The sequence below is a fragment of the Molossus molossus genome, unplaced genomic scaffold, assembly GCF_014108415.1.
Source record: "Molossus molossus isolate mMolMol1 unplaced genomic scaffold, mMolMol1.p scaffold_m16_p_4, whole genome shotgun sequence".
NCBI lineage: Eukaryota > Metazoa > Chordata > Mammalia > Chiroptera > Molossidae > Molossus > Molossus molossus.
Genome location: NW_023425377.1, coordinates 50,293,628 through 50,316,698, shown reverse-complemented (window position 1 = coordinate 50,316,698; position 23,071 = coordinate 50,293,628). Strand labels below are relative to the sequence as shown.

Here is a 23,071-nt window from a genome sequence, read left to right as displayed (position 1 = left end):
TTGGGTGCATATATGTTTATCAAGGTTATATCTTCCTGTTGGATAGATCCTTTCAATATTATGTAGTGGCCGTCTTTGTCTCTAGTTATGGTCTTCATTTTGAAATCTATTTTATCAGATATGAGAATTGCTACCCCCGCTTTTTTTTGCTTTCCATTTGCTTGGAAAATTTTTTTCCATCCCTTCACTTTCAACCTATGTGAGTCTTTTGTTGAGAGGTGGGTCTCTTGTAAACAACATATAGATGAGTCATGCTTTCTTATCCAATCAGCTACTCTGTGTCTCTTTATGGGAGCATTCAATCCATTTACGTTTAAGGTGATTATTGATATGTACTTATTTATTGCCATTTTTGTTTAGTGTGGTTCCATTTTTCTTCCCATTTCTACTGCTAATTACAGCAGTCCTTTTAACATTTCTTGCAGTGCTGGTTTGGTGCTAATGTATTCCCTTAGCTTTTTTTTTGTCTGGGAAGCTCTTTATTTGATCTTCTATTTTGAATGATAGCCTTGCTGGGTAGAGTAGTCTTGGATTCAGATTCTTGTTTTTCATGACTTTGATTACTTCATGCCATTCTCTTCTGGCCTGTAGTGTTTCTTGTGAGAAGTCAGCTGAAAGCCTTATGGGGTTCCCTTTGTAGGTAACCTGTTGTTTATCTCTTGCTGCTTTTAGGATTCTCTCTTTGTCTTTAATTTGTGGCATTTTAATTACTATGTGTCTTGGTGTGGGCCTGTTTGGGTTCTTCTTACTTGGGACTCTCTGTGCTTCTTGAACTTGAATGCCTTCTTCCTTCACCAAATTAGGGAAGTTTTCTCTCACTATTTTTTTGAATATATTCTCTATCCCTTGCTCCTTTTCTTCTTCTTCGGGGACTCCTATGATACGAATATTATTACGTTTCCAGTTGTCCCATAGTTCTCTTAAGCTGTCTTCCTGTTTTTTAATAGTTTTTTCCTTTTGTTTTTCTGATTGGTTGATTTTTTCTACCCTGTCTTCTAATTCACTGATCCGGTCCTCAGCTTCCCCTACTCTGCTTTTTAAACCTTCCAATGTGTTTTTCATTTCGGATATGTCATTTTTTATCTCTTCTTGTTGGTTTTTAATTTCCATTTGGCTTATTTTCAGTGTCTCTATGTCTTTACTCATGCTGTTCAGCTTCCTCAAGATCATGGCTCTGAATTCTAGCTCTGTTAACATGCCTAATTGCTCCACATTGATCTCATCTTCGGTGGAGGTCTCTTGCTCTTTCATTTGGCTTCTGTTTCTGTGTTTCACCATTTTAGCTATCACTGTGGGCTTTGGAGCCTGTCAAGTTCTCCCTGTGGGTGTTGGTGTTCTGCTGTTTGTGGCTCCCTCTCCTGTGTTTAGATGAGCGAGGGAGGACCCGCAGTGAACACCACTGTCAAGTCTTACTTTCCTGGTTAAAGTTGCCAGCCCAGGAAACGTACTGTTATCCTCTAGCTTTTTGCCTGGAGGCTAGCAGTCTAGGTTAATTGATGAGTTTTGGGTTGTCAGTTGATTGAAAAACTCCCTCTGGTGCTCAGCCAAGGGGCTTTCACGAGGGTGGGGCAGATGCTGGTTGTTAGTGAGCCTCAATTAGCACTACAATGGCCCACAGGGTGGGGTTGGATCTCCGAGGGAGGGGCTGCTGCCTCTCTCAGAGCCCTGGGAAGGAGCAATGTGGCCACCGTCCTGCGTGGCTGCACTCAGCCAAAGCTCTGAGCGCCCTCCAAACCCCGAGTGTCCAGACACAGTTCCAGTCCAGTCTGCCCTCCCTCCGCCGGAGCCCAAGGTGAGTGGCTGTGGCTGTTTCAGCCTCTGTCCCGGCTGCGCTGTGGGGCCGCCTGGGAGTGTAACCCGCGGGCGCTGCTTACAGCTGAGGCCGCTGCCGAGCTGCCGACCGTGCGCTCCCAGCCCCGTCTCGCGCCTTCGCAATCCTACCGGGATGGAGTCAGTGTCCTGCGTTGTATGGTCCTCCAAGCTGCTTTTCTGTTGGTTTTTTCCGTCGATTTGTCTGTGTTATAGTTGTAATTCCAGTTTGGTTCTGGGAGACGGTCTGTGTAGCTCCGTTCACTCCGCCGCCATTTTTCCCGCTTCTCGAGATGCCTGAAATTTTAATGCCTATGATTTCTATGATTTCTTCAAGGACTTTTATGGTTTTGAGTCTAACATTTAAGTCTTTAACCTTTTGAGTTTATTCTTGTCTGTGGTGTAAGAAGATGGTCTAGTTTCATTTTCTTTTTTTTGCATTCATCTGTCCATTTCCAACACCCTTAACTGAATAGACTATCTTTACCTCATTGTACGTTTTTGCCTCCTCTGTCAAATAATAGACTATAAAGGCATGGGTTTATTTCTGGGCTCTCTATTCTATTCCATTGATCTATATGTTCTGTTTTTATGCCAGTACCATGCTGTTTTAATTACTATGGCCTTGTAGTATAGTTTGAGATCAGGTAGTGTGATTCCTCCAAACTTGTTCATTTTTCTCAAGATTGCTGTGGTTTATTTGAGGTCTTTTGTGGTTCCATGTAAATTTTTCGTTCTAGTTCTGTGAAATATACCAGTGGTATCTTGATAGGAATTGCATTGAATATGTAGATTGCTTTGGGTAGTATGGATATTTTAACGACATTAATTCTTCCTATCCATGAACACAGTATATGCTTCTTCTTATTTGTATCTTCTTTAATTTCCTTCTTCAGTGTCTTACAATTTTCTGAGTACAGGTCTTCTACATCCTTGATTAAATTTATTCCTAGGTATTTTATTCTTTTTGAAACACTTGTGAATGGGATTGTTTTTTAGTTTCCCTTTCTGATAGTTCATTATCGGTGTATAAAAATGAAACTGATTTCTGGATATTCATTTTGTACTCTACTACATTACTGAATTCACTTATCAGTTCTAATAGTTTTGTGGTGGATTCTTTAGGGTTCTCTATATCATGTCATTTGCAAATATGACAATTTTACTTCATCCTTTTCAATTTGGATGCTATTTATTTCTTTTTCTTGTCTGATTGCTGTGGCTAGAACTTCCAGTTTAATATTGAATAAGAGTGGTGACATCCCTGTCTTGTTCCCAATCTTAGGGGACTCCCTTGTAGTTTTTCCCACTGAATATGATGTTGACTGCGGGTTTGTCATATATGGCCTTTATTACATTGATGTATGTTCCCTCTATTCTCACATTATTGAAAATTTTTATCATAAATGGGTGCTTGATTTTATCAAATGCTTTTTCTGCATCTATTGATATGATCGTGTGGTTTTTATCCTTTTTTGTTTATGTGGTGTATCACGTTTATTGATTTGCATTCCCAGAATAAATCCCACTTGGTCGTGGTGTATGAACTTTGTGATGTATTGCTGGATCTGGCTTGCTAATATTTCATTGAGGATTTTAGTATGTATGTTCACCAGGGATACTGGCCTGTGAATTTTTCTGATTTGGGAATTAGGATAATGCTGGCCTCATAAAAAGAGTTTGGAAGTCTTCCCTCTTGAATTTTTTGGAATAGTTTGAGAAGGATAGGTGTTGGTTCTTTGCATGTTTGGTAAAAATTCCCCTGTGAAGCCATTTGTTTCAGGACTTTTGTTTGATGAAAGTTTATTGATTACTTCTTCAATTTCATTAGTTGTTATCAGCCTATTCAGGTTTTCTGATTCCTCCTGATTGAGTTTTGGAAGATTGTGTGTTTCCAGAAATTTGTCCATTTTGCTGAGGTTGTCCATTGTGTTGGTATATAAATGCTCATAATGCTTTCTTACAATCCTTTGTATTTCTGTGTTGTCAGTTTTTACTTCATCTCTTTCATTTCTGATTTTATTTTTGTCCTCTCTTTTTCTCTTGATGAGTCTGGTTAAAGGTTTGTCAATCTTATCTTTACAAAGAAACAGCTCTTGGTTTCATTGATCTTTTGTATTTTTTTTTTTTAAATCTCTATGTCATTTATTTCCACACTGATATTTATTATTTCCTTCCTTATACTTTCTCAAGGCTTTTCTTGTTTTCCTCTTTCTTATTCTTTTAGTTGAGGGTTAGACTGAGCTTTTTCTTGTTTCTTGAGGTAGGCCTGTAAAGCTCCGAAGTTTCCTCTAAGGACTGTTTTCACTGTGTCCAATAGATTTTGCGTGGTTGTGTGTTCAGGACATTTTCATTTATTTCTGGGACGTTTTTTATTTCTTCTTTGATCTCATTGTTAACCCATTCATTGTTTAATAACATACTATTTAGCCTCCATGTCTTTATGCATTTTTTTCTTGTGATTGATTTCTAGTTTCATATGATCATGGGCAGAGAAGATTCTTAATATGAATGCAATATTCTTGAACTTGTAAAGACTTGTTTTGTATCCTAACATGTGGTCTATCTTTGAGAATGTTCGGTTTGCACTTGAGAAGAATGTGTATTCTGCAGCTTTGGGATCAAATATTCTGTAAATGTTTAAATCTACCTGATCTAGTGTGCCATTTAAGGTCGCTGTTTCCTTGTTGATATCTTGTCTGGAAGATCTATCCAGTGATGTCAGTGTGGTGTTAAAGTCCATTATTATGACTGTATTGCTGCCTATCTCTCCCTTACAGTCCTCTAGTTTTAAATATATTTAGGTGCTCCTACTGGGTGCATATATGTTTAGTAGGGTTATATCCCCTTGTTGCATTGATTCTTTTAGTGTTATGTAGTGAGCCTCTCTGCCTCTTGTTATGACCTATGCTTTGAAGTTTATTTGGTCAGATCCAATGATTGCTACCCCTGCTATTTTTCATTTTTATTTCCTTGAAAAAAATTTTTTTCCATTCCTTCATTTTCGTTCTGTGTCTTTTGTTCTGTGGTTGGTCTCTTATAGACAGCATATATATGGTTCATGTTTCAGTTACCCTAACTATTTTGATTAGATCATTTAATCAATTTATGTTTAAGGTTATTATTGATAGGTACTTATTTATTGCCATTTTTCTTTATATCTATGTTCTTTTCTCTATTTCTTCTTACAACAGTTCCTTTAACATTTCTTGCAATGCTGGTTTGGTGGTAAAAAACTCCTTTAACCTTTTTGTTGGTCTGGGAATTGCTTTATTTCATCTTCTATTCTAAATGATAGCCTTGCTGGATAGAGCAGTCTTGTGTGCAGGTTCTTGCTTTTCATTACTCTGAATACTTCATGCCATTCCCTTCTGGTCTGTAGTGTTTCCGTTGAAAAATCAGCTGACAGCCTTATGTGAACTCCCTTGTATGCAACTGACTGTCTCTATTGCTGCCCTTAAGATTCTTTGTCTTTAATGTTTGTCATTTTTATTATATGTCTTGGTGTGGGTCTCTCTGTGTTCTTCTTGACTGGGACTCTGTGCTTCCTGAACTTGTGTGACATTTTCCTTCACCAGGTTAGGAAACTTTTCTGCCATTATTTCTTCAAACAGGTTCTCTATTCTCTTGCTCACTTTTTTCTCCTTCTGGGACCTCTATGATGCTGATATTGTTATGTTTCATGTTGTCCAAAGGTCCCCTTAAACTCTCCTCATGGTTTTTATGTGTTTTTTCTTTTTGTGGCTTTAATTATTATTGTTGTTTTTTTATACCTTTTCTTCCAAATCACTGATTTGATCCTCTGCTTCATCAAGCCTGCTTTTAATTCCTTCCAGTGTATTCTTGATGTCAGATATAGTATTCATTTTTGCCTGGTTCTTATTCATGGTCTCTATGTCCTTTTCATACTGATGTAGTTCCTACTCAGTTCCCTGTAGTTCCCATTAAGTTCCTTTCAGTCCTAAGTTCCCCGAGCATCTTTATAACCATTACTCTAAACTCAAAGTCTGATAAATGCTTATCTCCATCTCCTTTAGGCCTTTTTCTGGAGAGTCCTCCTTTTTCTTTCATTTGGTTTTTTTTCTGTCTCCCCATTTTAGTTGTCTCTTTGTGTTTGTTTCTATGTATTAGATATATCTGCTATGATGTCCAGTCTTTGTGGGGTGGCCCTTTTTAGAAAATGTCCTGTGGGACCCAGTGGTGCAGTCTCCTTGAACTCCTGAGATGTATGCTCCAGAAGAGACCCTTTTGTGGGTTATTTGAGCTCCCCTGTTGTAATTGGGTCTTGATTGATGTTGTCCCATTCCTGGGTGGGATCTCCTCTCAGGCTGGCTAACTGTGAGGCTCAGCCCCAACCATGTCGTGTAAGTTGTTGTACAGGTGCAAGTAAAGTTCATCTCAGCAGATTTTAATGCCTGCTAGTGTTTCCTTTTAGATCCTGCTCTTAGGTTGTCTGATGCTGTTTCGTATGATGATTTTGGGCCTCCTGGGAGGTACTTTAGTGCCAGCCAATGTCAGAAGCTGTCCAAGTTTGGCTCTTACCATCCTGTTCGAAGCTTTAAGCAAAAAACAGCTTGCAGCTGCTTTCACTGGGCTTGTCTGCCCACAGGAGGCACCAAGTTGAGCTCCTAGGTCAGCTTTTTAGCAGCATTGGTCCCTAAGACAGGTGGAGGGGGTGTACCTGGATTATTTCCATTGTCAGCTGGGCAGAGAGTCTCTTAGGCAGGTCTTTTGGGTCTGCTGAAAGCCAGGAGTTTCTATCAGCTCTCTCATAAGAGGAAAGTTCCAGCCAGGTTCCCAGGAATATGGGTTCATATCTCCACCCCACAGCCAGCTACTGATGCTCCGAGACTGCTGCCCCCTGAGGCTGCTGACTCCTCAGTTGGGTTCATGGTGCAGGATGGGGCCAGCTGCATTCCAGAGGACAGGGAGAATGGGATTCCTTAGGGTGGGGAAACCTGTATCCCAGGGGGTGGGGTATTTGCTTTTCCCCAGGCTTCAGCTGTTGGGAGGGGCTCAGGAGAAGTGGTCACTGAGATATTGGGGGATGATTAAGCACTGGTATCCTGGCAGCCATTCGCCCCACCACTCTCCCTGACTCCCTCCACCCGTCTCTCCTCAGGCAACTCCAGTCTGCACTGCCCTCCTTCTGCAAAAACTCAGGGTGAGTGGGAATGAAAATCTTGTGCACTGGCCCCTCAAAAATAGTGGCTTTGCCTCCAGTCAGCTCAGTTCCCTGGCTGCCAGAAGCCCATCAGCTGGTCACTGCATGGGAAGCTATTGCCAACTCTGTCCAAACTGGGGTGCCTTGCATAGAGTCCTGGCCCCTCTCCTTTCTGGGACAACTCTCCCTACCCTTGGCCCATTGTTCTTGAGAGCTCAGCCAGTGCCTCTTTTGACACTGCCCTTCCTGCTGGTCTCGAGGTGGTTTCTGCCCTTCCTTGTTTAAAAGTCTCCTCTTCAGCCTCTAGCTGGCATTTCAGGGTGAATATTCCACAATTTAGTTCTAATTCTAGTTATATTCTGGGAGGAGGTGGGAGAAAGATCCACTTAATCCACTGCCATCTTTCCCCCTGCCCATAATTGTACCATGTCTTCTCTATCCATTTATCTATTGATGGGCAATTGGGTCTTGTTCCATTCAGCCAGCCTATGTCTTTTGATTGGAGCATTTAGTCCATTTACACAAAGTAATTATTGATAGGTATGTAGTTATTACTATTTTATTATTCATATTTTTTTACCTCTTCTTCTACTTCTTCTTCCTCTTCCTTTTTTTTTTTTCAATCCTCACCAGAGGACATTTTGGCATTGATCTTCAGATAGAGCAGGAGGGAGAAAGGGAGGAAGAGAGAGAAACATCGATGTGAGAGAGACACATCGACTGGCTGCCACCCACACAACCCCAACTGGGCCTAGGGACAAACTGTAACCGAGGTACATGCCCTTAGTGGGAACCGAACCCAGGTCTCTCTGGTCCTTGGGTCGACGCTCTAACTGCTGAGCCAAACCGGCCAGGGCCCTCTTCCTCTTTTGTCCTCTTCCTCTTTTTTAAGATGTCCTTTTAACATTTCTTGTAATACTCTTGTAATACTGGTTTTGTGGTAATGGAGTCCTTTAACTTTTTCTTGTCTGGGAAACAGGCAAGTTTTTTTTAGAGTATACAGAAGTGGAGAGAGGTGCCAGGGGCTTTTTAATATGAGAGGGTTGGTTGAAAGAACTTTGAGTTTAATCTAGAGACTAGAAGACTTGAAGCTTACCTTTCCAGCTAATGTCTTAAAGCCTATCTCATAAGATGGGTTTGACTCACTCCATTTCACCCAAAGGAAATGCCTGGGACCCATGTGTGAAAGTTGCAGGAGCCAGATTTCAGCTCAGTTAAAGAAAGAACTTTCTAACAGTCAAAACTATAAAAAAAATCAGTAGGAAGGGCATTCCCTAATTAAAACCATCTGAGTCGAGGCTAGGTTACTTCTTCAGGTTGATTCCTGCTCTGAATGAAAGTGTGAACCAGAGGACTTCTCTATTTGTTCTCTCTCTCTATGACAGCTAAGTGTGTAAATAAAATTAATTTTAAAGCACGCTTATAAAAATTCTAAGAAAGTCAGAGGGAAGTTTCAGGAGGGGAGAAAATATTACTGGAGAATCAACAATTTAAAATAGGGATTTAAGTCAAGAGTTTATCTCATAACTTCGTACATAACAACTTGTTTCCATGAGTCTGTATTACAAGCCTCTAGCTTCTATCTTTCCATTGTATACTGTGTTCCATGTTGAAGGAATGATGGAAATGACCTACTTCACTGTAGCTAAGGCTCTATGTTCTCTTTGGGCACTTAAGAATATTGACTAGTACTGGGGCTCAGAGTTAGGGTGTCCCTATTTATACCAAAGATGCGTATATAAGTGTCAGAGACAGTAAGAGCAGAAAAGGCCCCAGAACCCTCTTGCAGGTTCTGCTTCCTGCTAAGAACACAAAACATCCAGCAGGTGCTTCTAGAAAGGAGCTCTTACCATGGTACCCACCAGGATTCTTCAGAAAATTTGGCAAAATTTTGTGCTTATAGCATTTATTTAGGGAGAGGGTCAAAGTTTTCATCAGCATCTCAGAGGTGTTTATGACTAAAAGAAGAGTGGGATATATACTCAAGGCAAACCTGCACCTCCCTCCTCCAGGGGCTGTAGCCTCCTCAATGTTCTGGGGGTGGGGGTTGGGAGTTAGAGAACTGATTCTGAATTTCCTCCAACTATAAAGCACCAAGGCTGAGAAAGTGTGGTTGCAAACACCCTTGCTCACAAAGCCCCTGGGCCCCAAAGCCTTGATCTTTCAAATTATGAAGGAGTGTGTAGCCCTGTGCCTTGAGGGCACAACAAATAAGTTCCCAATGGCTGTGACAGAAACATCTCTCTTAATCATGGTCATGTAAAGCCTCAAGGAGATGTGACTGGCCACTTTGTCACTGTTATTACTAATCTAGTTACCAACTTTCCTGATTAAAAATAAAAAATATCAAAAACTGCCTTACTGTCAAAGGTAACTTTATGCTCAAATTCACACAAGTAGGCACAAATGAATCTTCAGGATAGTATCCAATTATTTTGATATATTACCCCTTTCCCCACCAAAATCCCTCAGCCACCGACATGTACCATTTCAGTCACTTAATAAAAAGTATTTCAGCACTGTCTACATTGAAAATGGGAAGGTGGTAAGATAGAGAAATGGAACCCAGACCGATATCAAGAGAAATGTTTTCCTTCTTCAGAGGCCTTTAGAAATAAGATTGATGTTCATCTATCTGGAATGACTCTAGTCCTTTAAAGAAGAGAAAAGAGCCCTGGATGGTTTGGCTCAGCGGTTGGAGTGTTGGCCTGTGGACCAGAGAGTCCTGGGTTCGGTTCCTGCTAAGGGCACGTACCAAAAAAGAAAAGAAAGTGAGCCATTGAGGGCCCTTCTACTCCTATTGTTTTAAACTGTGAATATCCTAAAGTGCTTCAAAACCCAAAGTGAAATCCAAGTGCTCATCCCATGTACAAATCACAAGCACAATGGTGCCATGAGGGACTTGACATAATACAAGAGCAGACCAATTGGTGGAGCCTCCTGGCCATACCTTGTGAGCTGACAATTACACCAAGGCTCTGAATATTTGATTTTGAAAACTCAGACTCAGGAATTTGCAGAATATTTTCAGTAAGCAATCTAACAGAAATGTTTTATGTTTCAATTTAAAAACATTTTGCTAGTATTGATTGAAATGACACTTTAACATCCACCTGTGTTTATGTTAAATCTGTAACCAGAAACGGTGATGTAGAAATATACAGTCAATTGTCACTTAAGAAACACACAAAAATTAGACATGCTATACACTTCTCTTTTAAAATGTATCTGTATTATTTTCACCAAACAAAACACACGTAATATATTTTATTATAACACATTAGGCAATGTTACTATTGAGATATACAATCTGAAAGGTCACACCTGTATTTACTACCAGTATGAAACATTGGAGACGTTACATTAGCTATCAAGCAGAAGACCACATAATTATCACCATGACTGACACAGCATCAAATCTGGATGAAAGCAGCATCCCATTCAACCTTTCAACTAGATACTCGCTGCCAGCAAGGGCCCTTCTGAGGGTTTCTCCTTTCAGCATTGGCTCTGAGTTTGCATCTCAAAGATAAGGACAGAGCCATACTAGCTAGCATCTCCAGACCACAGCTGATCAGCATTGAGCAACATATTTCTAGAATGCTCTCTTATTCTGATAGACTTTGCTTTCTGGAACCTGCACTTGAAATCAAGACCCAACAAAGGGAGGCAAGTCATTTTGGTTTTGACTGAAAACAAACAAAACAAACCTAATCCAAATTCCAGGCTAATAATACCTGGTTTATAAAAATATATGTCCAAAATAATTACTTCCAGGGTTGTGTACAATATAAATTACAAAAATAAAATAGAGAAGATGAAAAATTGAGCACATTTTCAGTTCTTATCCACATAAGCATTCATCCATAGTGACTAGTGTGAAACCCTGCATATTGCACCAGGATTCTGACACGCCTCATTCAGGAGGGTGGACCCTGCAGAGGGTAAGATATTCCTATAGAGCTCTGCCGTCTGTAGTCTGTGGCCTGTCCTAAGCGCACTCTCTACTACCTGATGGAAGGTGGTCTTGGCAGGAAACCAGCCCACACATATGTGGGCTCCATTGTGAAAAGACAGAGGAATGAGTGAGCAGAAAGCCCATCTGTGGGGTGCCTGGTTAAGTGGGACCTCCCTCAGCACCTGATGCTGCATTTACTTACATAAGGCTAGGGCAGATATTACATTTTAAAAACTCTCCCCTTTGTTTTTATTTTAAAAGATAGATTTAGTAAAGCTTTTAAATAGAGAGAAAGCCATTTTAAGATGCTTTTATATGTACAGTGATAACTGTCTTCATTATAGATATGGACTCTAAAAACCAGGCCTCTAAAAACAAAATCATCCCAATACCCAAAAAATGTATTTCTACCTCAGCCCAAGTTAGTATTTCCATCTTGTACTTGAATGTGTTTAAATCTCATGATATAAAACTCTTACTTCAATATTGAGTTTGCTCATCAAAGGTTCTACTTTCCAGTGATAAGACCAACCAGTAAGATACAGCTGGTGAAGAGAGAACCATATATTGTAGATAACATTTATAATAAACTTTCTTATTAAAGTTCCTCCTCAGAACAATTGTTAACCCAATAGTTTCCAAAATAATTAAACACAAGATAGGAATCTGTAACAGAATAAGCTCAAGGGAAAAACATTATGCACATAGGTAGCCAAAATGTGACTATTTCTGCAGTGACACTTCAATACTCAGTATTTTAGTGAATTCTGAATAATTTCCACATGCAAAAAATATGACAGTATCAATTTCAGGTGAGCAGTTTTAAATCAGGAAATATCCAAAAGTTAATCACTACTCTTTCAGGCATTTCCTCCATATCCTTCTAAAGAGTTTTCCCAGAACACTCATGGATATTTCCGAGGGAAAGATGCTACCACAATGTGGGAAACAACCAACAGGCATTTGGAATCAGGCTGGCTCCTCAAACAGGCCATAGGGAGATTAATGTAGTTTCTTCCAGGAAAGAAAGAAAATCCAGTAAGCATGCTGTGTTGGAAAAGAGAAATGCTGCCTTGTGAAGTCATGTACACTTTGAATGACGAAGTAAGAACTCAGTCTCGTTGCAGGCAGAGTGAGCACTCAGTAAGTGCCTGCAACCACCTTTAGTGATCATTTTGTACAGTTCTACTCTAAAGGCAGGTAATGGATTCGAGGAGCTATTTGTCATATTATTGAAATGGATTATTAGGAGGTTAATAAAGATGGTGAATTTCTAGGTAGCATATTAAATTAATAGTAAATTCAGAGAACTAAGAAAAAAAGAGGGTAGTCAAGATTTTAAAGGTATATATGTCTTAAGCAGCACAAAACAAAACTTGAAATTTTATCATGCAGTAAAACTGAATGTATAGCCCTGGCTGGTTTGGCTCAGTGGTTGGAGCGTTGACCCGCAGACCGAAGAGTCTCGGGTTTGATTCCAGTCAAGGGCACGTGCCTCGGTTGCGGATCAGTTCCTGGCCCTGGTCGGGGTCGAGTAGGAGGCAATGAATCAGTGTCTCTCTCTCATATCAATGTCTCTCTCTCTCTTTCTCTCTCTCCTTCCCTCCCACTCTATCTGAAGATAATGGAAAAATATCCTCCAGTGAGGATTAAATCAAACAAACAAACAAAACTGACGGTAAAACCCTCTCAGACTAAGACGACTTAGAACAAAGTGTACATGTAAGTGTCTTGGCTTTAGCAAAGGTAATTCTCAGCCCCAAATATGACACATTTTTTTTAAGTTCTATTTTTTATTTATTAAATAGATTTAATTATATTCCTTCTGAAATACAAAAGATAGAATAAATTATACCATAAAAGAAGGTGAAATATGATAATACGATGGTGGCCAATTAATACACATAAATCTATTTTTTCTGGACAGACACCAAAGTACGTAAGAGGATTAAGAGATAATTCTAGAAGTCGCACTACCTGGAAGACTATTTGGCATTTAAATATTGATTTCCAAAGTGCTAGATGGCAAGTCAGAGGAAGCATTTGTGGTCACATGCATATAAGTCCCGACAGTTACTGAGGATGAGAAATTGTCACTACTATTACCACACAATTTTAAAAAGTGCATTCATTCTAATTGCTCACCTGAAATGACCTTGAAAGAAATCTCTAAGAGTGTGGCTTGCACTGTTTCCTTCAGACATAACCTGCTTCACTTTATAATCTAGGCAGGCAGTGTTATTAGGACCGAGCAGAGACAAGGCATCGTGTTTCTTACATGCAGAACATGGACTTTTTAATTTGGTTCCTTCAACTCCAAGGCATTTCAGGCCCATGGAGGTGAGAGTTCCTCACTGATGACAAACTTGCTATTTATAACTCATCATCGACAACCTTCAAGGGGTCCTGTGGAGGCATCAAGGCTGCTGTCTGTGTCTGAGGCCAGCGTCTGCTCGGTGGACATGGATGAAATGTCATTGATAGATGATGACTGAGAAGGAGTGGCGTTGCTACTTACTGCTGCATCTGTGCTAAGAAAACCAAATATAATAAAACCTGAAGCATGACATTGCTACAAATCCAGGTAGTGAGACCTCAGGCTACTCCTCGCTTGTCCTTTTGTAGTTTCCTGTCCTAACTATTAGTATTAATGAGACGTTAGTCAACTGTACATTTTGAGCTTTTCCTAGAGTCTTTCTTTAGGGCCAGAATCCTAAATATTCCTGTCTTTCCCTATAACATCCTCCTTTTCTTCCCAGTGGCTAAGTTATCATATACATAATCATGTATAATCATGTTAACTACTTAAAAATATCTGCTGGTTTAAAAAGGATAGTAAAGAAAATTGCTGAATTTATCCTAAAATTATCAGTATCACAAAAGGCTTAAGCCCAAATAGGATACAAATATCATAAGACATTTCTATTATAATTACAAACACTTGATCCAAGGAAAAAAGCATCAACCTTTGAAGAATTATTTTCAATAAAAACACCTAAGTCCTGGCAGGTTTGCTAAGTGGTTAGAGCATTGCTCTGTGAACCAAAGGGTCTTGGGTTCAATTCTGGTCAAGGGCAGAATTGAACCTGGGTTACAGGTTCAATTCCTAGTTGGGGTTGTGCAGCAGGCAACCAACTGATGAGTCTTTCTCACACTGATGTTTCTCTCTCTTTCTCTAAAAAACCAATGGAAAAATATCCTCAGGTAAGGATTAACAACAACAAAAACACAGCCCAGCCGGTATGGCTCAGTGGTTGAGCACTGACCCATGTACCAAGAGGTTGTTGGTTTGATTCCCGGTCTGGACACATGACCAGGTTGTGGGCCAAACCCCCAGTGGGGGCCATGCAGGAGGCAGCCAACAGATGTTCTCTCTTATTGATGTTTCTATCTCTCTCCCTTCCTCTCTCTCTAAAATCAGTAAAGAAAAAAAAAATGCCTAAAATAAGGGCTGTATACAAACAAACAAGGAAAAAAATGTAATATCTTCTTGTTCATTTTATTTTTGTTTTAGAAATCTCTAAAACTGACATTTTAAGGCAAATGAAATTATGCCATTTCCTACTATCCATATTTTGGTCTGGTCTGAGCAAAAAGAAAACATTCATGCTCTCAGACGTCAGTGTCTTCAGTCTTAAAATTGGGCTTAATTAACAAAAAGCACCTAAACTCATGCTGAAGTTACACGACCTCTAGATGACTGACCCCATACGTCATGCTGAATATAAAATCCAATGCACAAGTTCCATAAGGAGTGCTGTGAGAAAATAGCTATAACTGAAGAGTTTCAATTAGTAAACAGGTAGCATCCTACAGACATAAGTTAACACCACCAGCTATGTCTCTAATAATCACACAATTACTTTGCTGTTAGTCAAGCTTCTCCCACTAGGTAGGTTAAGGAGAAAATTTGATAACTGTCTGAACAATTTTCTCAAAAGAAAACCAAATTCCATTTTACTTAGATTCATATTAGTGTTCTTTTTCAACTGGGTGGGGCCAGTACAAAGTGGATCATGCTTCTTAAAAAGGCTTTAAATTCAATTTCCTCATCTATAAATGAAGCTGACTGCAGCTGCTACAAGGATGAAACAAGAATGTTTATAATGAGGTTCATTCACTGCCTGGCACCTCAGTATAGCATTATCTGCCACCTCCAGGACAAACCCAAATGGGGGAGACTAAAGCACACAAGGAATTTTCAAATCCAGTATTGCCATCTGTAAAAGTTGAACAGGGAAAGAAAAATGTAATCAAACTATTAAAGCAATGACTAACCTGAAGGCTGATCTTTCACTACACCATTCTTGCTTCTTTCTTCCCAATCCATTACTTCTTTGTAAATTAGCTCTGCAAACAGAAATACAGGTTAAAAGCCTTCATTCATTTCTTGGCATCTCTAACCCCTCTTCCAAATCCATTGAAACCAGTCCAAGGGCACTGTGATGTACAGTTAATTCACAAAGATAGTCGACTTAGACAAAACTATTCATATTTTGATTGATTACATCTTTTCAACACAACTATTAAGGCTGCCCAAAATACAGGTGGTTCTAGGTCCATGAGGGGGTTTTACAGAGGGTGGATATTGGTTGGGAGGAGAGAGAGACAGAGAGAGAAACAGATAGAGGGCCAGAAAGAGAGAGAGAATTAGCAAAGTGGTTCTCACAGAACATTTTAAAGTATTGGATGTTATTACACTCATTTCTCTCTGTCATTACTGTGGTTCTCCAAATGTGACCAGCATCCATATGTAGGCTAGAAGCTCCTCCAGACTGATCAGAAATTAATCCAAATACCTAACTTTTTTGTGGCTTCAACCTCAGTTTTCCTGATTTCATTTGTAAGAAAAACAATTATCTAGTAATAAGCTGTTAGGGGTTCCTAAAATTTTAGTATTTGTGAAATAAGTGAGTCAGCCTTTTGCCAAAAAGTGTGGCTGTGTGCAATGCCCTGCTGAGTGTGTGCAAACCATTCACTGGCACTCTAGGAACTCTGGGGAGGGGCCCTTGGGCAGGACATATCACCTCTTTTGACAGACCATAGTTCTCAATGACTACTAATTCTAACTTTAAATGAAAAATCACTAATTCAGTCTCTTCATTGCTGGTGTAGCTTGTTGTGGGTTGTTTGGTTAATCTTACAGTGGAAATAAAAACTATTTGCATAGCCCTGGTCGGTTTTGCTCAGTGGTTAGAGCATCAGCCCACGGACCAATGAGTTGCGGGTTTGATTCCAGTCAAGGGCATGCACCTCGGTTGCGGTTTGTCCCTGGCCCCGGTCAGGTTGTGCGGTGCTGGAGGCAGCCAGTCGATGTGGCTCTATCACATCAATGTTTCTCTCTGTCTTTCTCTCTCTCCCTCCCTCCCACTATCTGATGATAAACAGAAAAGTATCCTTGGATGAGAAATTTAAAAAACCACAAAACTATTTGCATATTTGTGATCTGCAATTTTGCTCAAATTCTATTTTAAAACACATATACAACTACATGACTTATAAATAAATACAGCGTAAATTCAAATGATCCCAGTGAAGTCTCCCATTGAAGTCGGCTTTATAGGGGCTTATAAATTGGGGTTGCTTACCAGTTTGCAACATGTTATCAAGGTGTGATATAATTATTGAGTTTAGTTTGCAAACCAGGATTTGATCATGTAAGGTCATGTGAAAAAGCCCTTATTTTTCTCTTTTGAAGCCAATAATATACAATTCATACATATTCCTCTTTAATTCTGTTATTTCCACGTTCTTTTTCTCCTGGGAAGTGGGAAGAGGGAGGATAATGGCTTGCAGGGTTTCTTGCTCTTGCCCCAAAGGCTATTGTTGAAAAGTGAAAAGCTGTCCCCTTATAGGACTTCAAGAAATGTCCTAAGTATGGATCAAAATAAGCTCATCTTTACCTTTCCATTCTTCAATTGCATGTTCTCTTTCTTCCAACTGGGCATCATAAATTTGAGGTGGTGGCTAAAAATTAAATTACATGTCAAGTCAACAAAATAATGAGGCACAAAGAAAAAGGTAGAATCACTTGGAAGACTTCTAATATATTTATGATATGGATATAATTTCTTCTAAACATAGCTTATGAAAAATTTCTTCATAAGCATATTACATGTTTTAGAATCAAAATAATTAAGAAAAAATTTACCAATAAAATAGAGCTCTTGTTGTCTTCTTTATAATCACATGACCTCAAAACACTTTAAAGATATCTGCTCAAATGTAATTATAAAATGAGACATCACAGGCTGGTTCCTAGAGATCCACCCTGGTCAAGGCACTGTGCTAGGAAACACAGAAGGTAGAGAAAGTAGTCCAGATTTACAGTTCTTCCCATTAGAACTCCCAAATCCACGCCCCTACTGCCAACTCATCAATGCACTGATCCAAAAATTTGCTTAAAAATCATGTTTGTATGTCAGATTCTTTTCATATAAAACAATGTTTAAAATGGTGGTTAAATCCATAGGCCAAGACATAAAAACGTGTTCCACTGATGGCATAAAATAAGCATGCCACTATGTGACTCTTTCACTCACAGCTAAAGAACATCTATACCAGTGCAGCTGTGGAAAATTGCACACAAGCCCTGGCCAGTTTGGCTCAGCGGTTAGAGCATCGGCCTGCAGTCCGGAGAGACCCGGGTTCGGTTCCCGCTAAGGGCGCGTACTTCGGTTGCAGTTTGTCCCCGGCCCTGGTTGGTCGTGCGGGTGGCAGCCACTCGATGTGTCCCTTCACATCGATGTTTCTCTCTCTCTCTCCCTTCCTCTCTCTCTCTCCCTTCCTCTCTCTCCCTCCCACTCTATCTGTACAAAAAATGGAAAAATATCCTCGGGTGAGGATAAAAAAAAAAAAAAATTTGCACACAAGCACGGCTCAGAGTGGAGCTCCCCTAGAAGGTGCCCCTGGGAAAAACAAACTTGTGATTTTCAGCAAATTTTTTAGCCTGACTGGGTGCCTAAACAATATGATGTAACCAAAGCCCCAGGCACAGTGCCAGGTACAAAACAGAGGCTTAAAAACTGGTGATATGATAACTACATGCCAGTATCTGCATCCAAGAAGACGATTATATTGCCACAAAATAAACACGTTCACTTCTAAAATACTCTGAGCTACAGCCACAGAAACAAGTGTCCCAAAGGGGTTGTGACCACTGTCACATGGTCCCTTTTTTGATCCTCTTAAATCTAGGACTCACTATCCTTACATAGCCATCCCAGACCAACAGATGGAAGACACAAGGAAATATAAGCCTTGCCTCTACACATAAGTCTTTTAAAAATAGCTGCTTACCGCTTCTGCTTCAGCAGGGTCATACCAAACAATAATGTAAGGGTGACGCAAAGCTTCGTCCACAGAGATTCGCTTGTCAGGGTCTATCACTAACATTTTTGATAACAAATCTCTGGCTTGACTTGCTAGAGTGAAAACAAATATTAGATTAGTAACTGCTATTTAACTGAATATTGCACCATAATGAACTAAATGTGACAACACAGAACAAAAACGGGCCCGGTGGTGTGGCTCAGTTGGTTGAACGTAGTCCTATGCACCAAGAGGTCACAGGTTTGATTCTCGGTCAGGGCCTGGGTCAGGCTCGATCCCCAGTAGGGGGTGTACAGGAGGCAGCCAACTGATGCTCATTGCTGTTTCTATCTCTCTCTTCCTCTCTCCCTCTAAAATCAATAAAAACACATTTCTTAAAACAATGTATTAACTTTGAGACTTTTTTGATAGGTTCAAGGTCAACAGAGCTGTTTTCTTTGAGAATAAGTGAAGCAGCCCCTTTCACTAGAAACCAGGCTTCAAATGTGGTTTTAGGCCCTGGATCTGGAAGAGGAGGGCAGAGCCCCACGCTAAGAGGTTCTGGCCAGGGAGATAACTGGAGCTGAGCTATGGGTGGCACTGCCATATTTGCAGACATGAACCATAGGCAAGCATTTTCTTCTGGTGTCATTTCAAAGTGAAATTAGAACAGACCTTATAAGCCACACAATAATCTTGTGTTTACACAGAATAGAACACTTCACAGATGCCTCTGCTTTGTGTACCTATATACAATGTTGTCAACATACACTTAAAAAAATATATCTAGAGATTAGTAGTGAGACAGGCAAGTAAGCCAGGACAAGTGGAATAGGGAAACTGAGACAGATAGCTGAACAAACTGGCAGAGCAATTTACAGTGGATATAGGTCACTTCTCTAGAAATTACATCTAGGCCTCAATTGTATTTCAGTTCCAGACCCAGAAAAGCAGCAAAACCAGATAGGCAACACCAGGACTAGCTGCAATGACTAATGACCCCCTGCCCTGACACTGACCAATCAGTGGAGACTGTGAACCTGAAAGGTCACACCTAGAAAACTGATCACTAATCTGTTGAAACCCTCCCCTGAGGGCTCCCCTAAGATTGCTGCCTGCAAGAGAGAAATAAAAGCTTTGGGACAAAGGACCCCTTCCAGGAGCACACCATCGCCTTTCCAACCCTCCTTCTTCCCCCACAGGCATGCATCTCCTAAACTCTAAGGGTCCCCACGAGGCTTGCAACCAGAATAGCAATGGGCGGTGGCAGTTTATCCCAGGTAAACCCCCTGAATCTGTCCCCAAGGCCCCCTTTTCTCTGACTTCTTTTTTTGTTATTGTTAATCCTCACCTGATGATATTTTCCCATTGATTTTCAGATAGAGTGGAAAGGAGGGAGGGTGGGGGGGGGGAAGAGAAGCATTGATGTCAGAGAGACACATCAATTGGTTGCCTCCCACATGACCCCCACTGGAGCCGGGGATCAAACCTGCAACTGAGGTACATGCCCTTGTCCTAATCTAACCTTTGACTCTTCTGTCCACAGGCTGATGCTCTAACTGCTGAGCCAAACTGGCCAGGCCTCTCTGACTACTTAATGAGCCAAAGCAGCCCAGCCTAGATTCATTTCTCTAGCACTTCCTTGTTTCGTTGTCCCCAATTTTAATAAATGTCCTCTCAAATTCACCTGGACTAGTGTTGTGAAACTTTTCCTGCATGAAGTCAAGAACTCACACACCACCAGCTGGCCCTAGGCAGACCTACTCAGGGCCAGGTCTCCTTTCTGGTAACAGTAGCAGTTAAAAAAACAAACAAACCCAACAACTTCAATAACTTAAATACAAGGCTCACCTAGGTTTTGGCAATGAAAGTTGACATGTATAGGGAAAGGAGAGATGGAGCTTTTCTGATTGAGGGGCAGTTTACCTTAATGCGGAGAGAAACAAATCTAATCTTCTCCCTTAAATCACGTTTTAGTGACACAGGAAAAGGGGAGAAGGATCTTTTTTTTTTTTTTTTTTATTGAACTACTATCATATATATGGTTTCTGACTTTTCAGTTGTGCTATATCTTTATTCAAGCATTCTGTAAACTTGAAAACTTTTAAAACTTCAATTGCTGTAATTAACATAAGAGTCTTTCACTGGTAGAATATTTTTATTTGGCCCATTTAGTTAAGCCATTTTATTGAGGACAAAACTTCTAGGTCTTGAAGTTTTCTCTACAAAATGCCTTCATTCTAGCCTGTAAATGGCTTTACTTGTGGATTTCAACTATTTTGTCTCCCAATGTTCACAGGTTTTAGAATGCAAACAAACAAAAAAAGGCTTCACCCAAATTATGACAAGTACAAAAAAAGAGGATTATCTTACTTTTAATTTTGTCTCGTTCCGATTCTGATGGGAATATCCAATCTGGAAAGAGTTCTTCAAATCTGATTCCAGGATACTTTGGTCTGTTTTCTACATAGTTCCTCACAGTTGGCTGAAGTTTCTTCATGAAATCTGCAGATGGTGTTCCTAGCTGCTCAATAACTTTATTCCACTGATCAATATCTAAGGAGTCTCTTGAGGAAAATACAACTGAAATGCCTTATATTCCTATTACATGAAACATCATCATTCAAAGAAAAACAGATTCTACTTATATCTGCTGACAAGTAATTAACTAGGCCACACCACCAGGTCAGCAGAGCATTTTGAAATAATATACAAATAAGGTTTGAGTTTCTAAGTTTACATCATTAAAAAACAAACAAACCAACCAACAAACAAAAAACCCTCTTAAACTCTGCATCTTTACAAACTATGATCACAGTTTACTAAATCAATACAATGAGGTCTATATGCTTTCCCATTCTAGATCAAAATAAAATTGTCTTGTAACTGAAGAATACCTATGACAAAAATGCTTATATATGAAATTAGACAGTAATTACCTAGGCAAATTAAAATCAGTTTTCACACTAAAGCTATGTTAGATCTAAAGCTCACTAAAGTGGAGAGACCTATGGGACTTCTCTGTTCACAGCTGGGGAACCAGAAACTTGTGAGGCAGGGCCTCCATCTGTTGCTTGCTACCATTCTTACTTGCAGCAGCAAAAAAAAAAAAAAAAAAAAAAAAAAAAAAAGTTTGTTTTTTTTCCCTATACTTGTATCTCTAATTCCCAGCCTCTTGTTCTCTCTTAAACATCTTCTTGCCAGGCTTTTCCCCCATCACTCCATGAAAACTAGCTCATCAAGGTTGCCAGCGACCATTCCTCACTCCAGTGGTCAATTCTCAATCCTCACCTTTTTAACAGCATCACCCAGCTTCTGTCAGTAACTTCCTTCCTGGTCTCTAGGGCCTCCCTCTCTGGGAGGGGACCTCTGATTCCTTTCCCTGCTTCTCTTTCCTCTGCCATCCCAAGGGGTCTGGTCCTCCTTCTTTGCTCTCTCTCAACATTCACTACCAGTATCCTGCCTTTACATAACATGGCAGCCTGATCCACATTTATTTCTACATCTCAGACCTCTTTCCCAAACTCAGCTCTTGGTATCTCCAGTGTCTGGCAGACATTGCAGAATCCTAACAAGGCTCTCTGAAGGGCTGACCTTCAAAACAGATGCCAGGCTTCAGCCCTACTCCTCCTACCATTCTGGTGGTCTCCTTGATATAGCCCTTGACCCTCAACTCAGCAGCTGGGCCTTCCTTTTCCATTTTAAGTCAGATGAGAACCTAGGAAAGGGTGGGTACTCAATAAACAGCTACTGGATTCATGATAAAGGGTCATGTCTATAGACTGCAGGGGGATAGGCAACAGGATAGTCCCAACAAGCCTAGCTGACATCCTGGGTTGTGTGAAGATCTGATTATTATTAAACAGGAAAGAAGTAAGAGGAAACTAGCAATTTAACACTCCAGGTCAGTTCCCTACTGATCAATAGGAGAAGGGACTGAACAAAGGCAGTTTAGACACATGCCCAGTAAGGTCTGAGTGACCTGGGAAGGTGCCTGTCTATCACATCTGGGAGTGGGTCAGTGGCCAGAATAGGCATGGCCACTGCAAGCATGTGACACATGAATATTTAATTTCCTAGACAAAGAAATGCTCCCCTCCTCTCTCTTGCTGCTGGGCTAGACTTCTGGCTTGTGGGGCTCCCAGGCTCTGCATTTGCCATGCATTGTTCATGTATGCATGAACAATGGACATGGACAACAAAGCTGGGGACAGGGCGGGGAGGGGGGATTAGTAAGGGGAAAAGGAGAAACATCTGTAACAAAAATAAATAAATTAATTTTAAAAAAAAAAGCAAATCTATAAGAACTGTAGTCTGGTTTCCAGAATCTTTTTCTATCCCAGTAATTTTTAATCTAATGTTTGAAAAATTGGCAAAATTATCTTTGGAAAATGATATTAATCTCTGTGTATGTTCTGAAAATGACATTAGGTGACCTTATATATATATAAAACTATTAATTACTGACACTATAAGATGCTAATATGTAAAGTAGAAATTTTAAATTACTTAATAATGCACCAAAAAGTATCCACATTTTTCATTTTTGTATTTTCTGAAAAAAATTTCTTAATTAATGCAAAAAGGAAAGGCAAAAAATAAATAAGAATTAAGAACAACTGAATGTTAAGTAGATACTTTTAAATGATTTATCTGTAGAATATGTCAACTTTTCTCTTTTTAATTGACTTTATTTGCAAAATAAAGGCCCCTTTCTTACTGTTTGAAACAAGTGAATCTAAGGTAGGCTATGGGAAAATTTAACTGCTAAAAAATTTATCAGAACAAAATAAAATGTCGCATTTAATCTCACATTAGATCTGTAATGT

General features: G+C 39.9%; 1 protein-coding gene across 15 annotated transcripts in view; it reads right to left on the bottom strand.

The window, feature by feature from the left end:
• Nucleotides 1-12,608: 12,608 nt before the first annotated feature.
• Nucleotides 12,609-23,071, bottom strand: part of MAPK9 (mitogen-activated protein kinase 9) — a 72,900-nt gene continuing 62,437 nt past the window's right edge. For 3 of the 15 annotated variants that reach the window (XM_036239621.1, XM_036239624.1, XM_036239625.1), the window contains 5 exons: nucleotides 20,616-20,798; nucleotides 18,231-18,355; nucleotides 16,835-16,898; nucleotides 15,210-15,281; nucleotides 12,835-13,457 (listed from right to left, as the gene is read on the bottom strand). In XM_036239621.1, the coding sequence (XP_036095514.1) occupies nucleotides 13,315-13,457; nucleotides 15,210-15,281; nucleotides 16,835-16,898; nucleotides 18,231-18,355; nucleotides 20,616-20,798 (587 nt within the window). In that variant the 3' untranslated portion in view covers nucleotides 12,835-13,314. Of the gene's footprint in view, nucleotides 13,463-15,209; nucleotides 15,282-16,834; nucleotides 16,899-17,082; nucleotides 17,220-18,230; nucleotides 18,356-20,615; nucleotides 20,799-23,071 lie in introns of those variants that run through there. The other 12 variants (XM_036239622.1, XM_036239623.1, XM_036239626.1 and 9 more) reach the window with 9 other exon arrangements.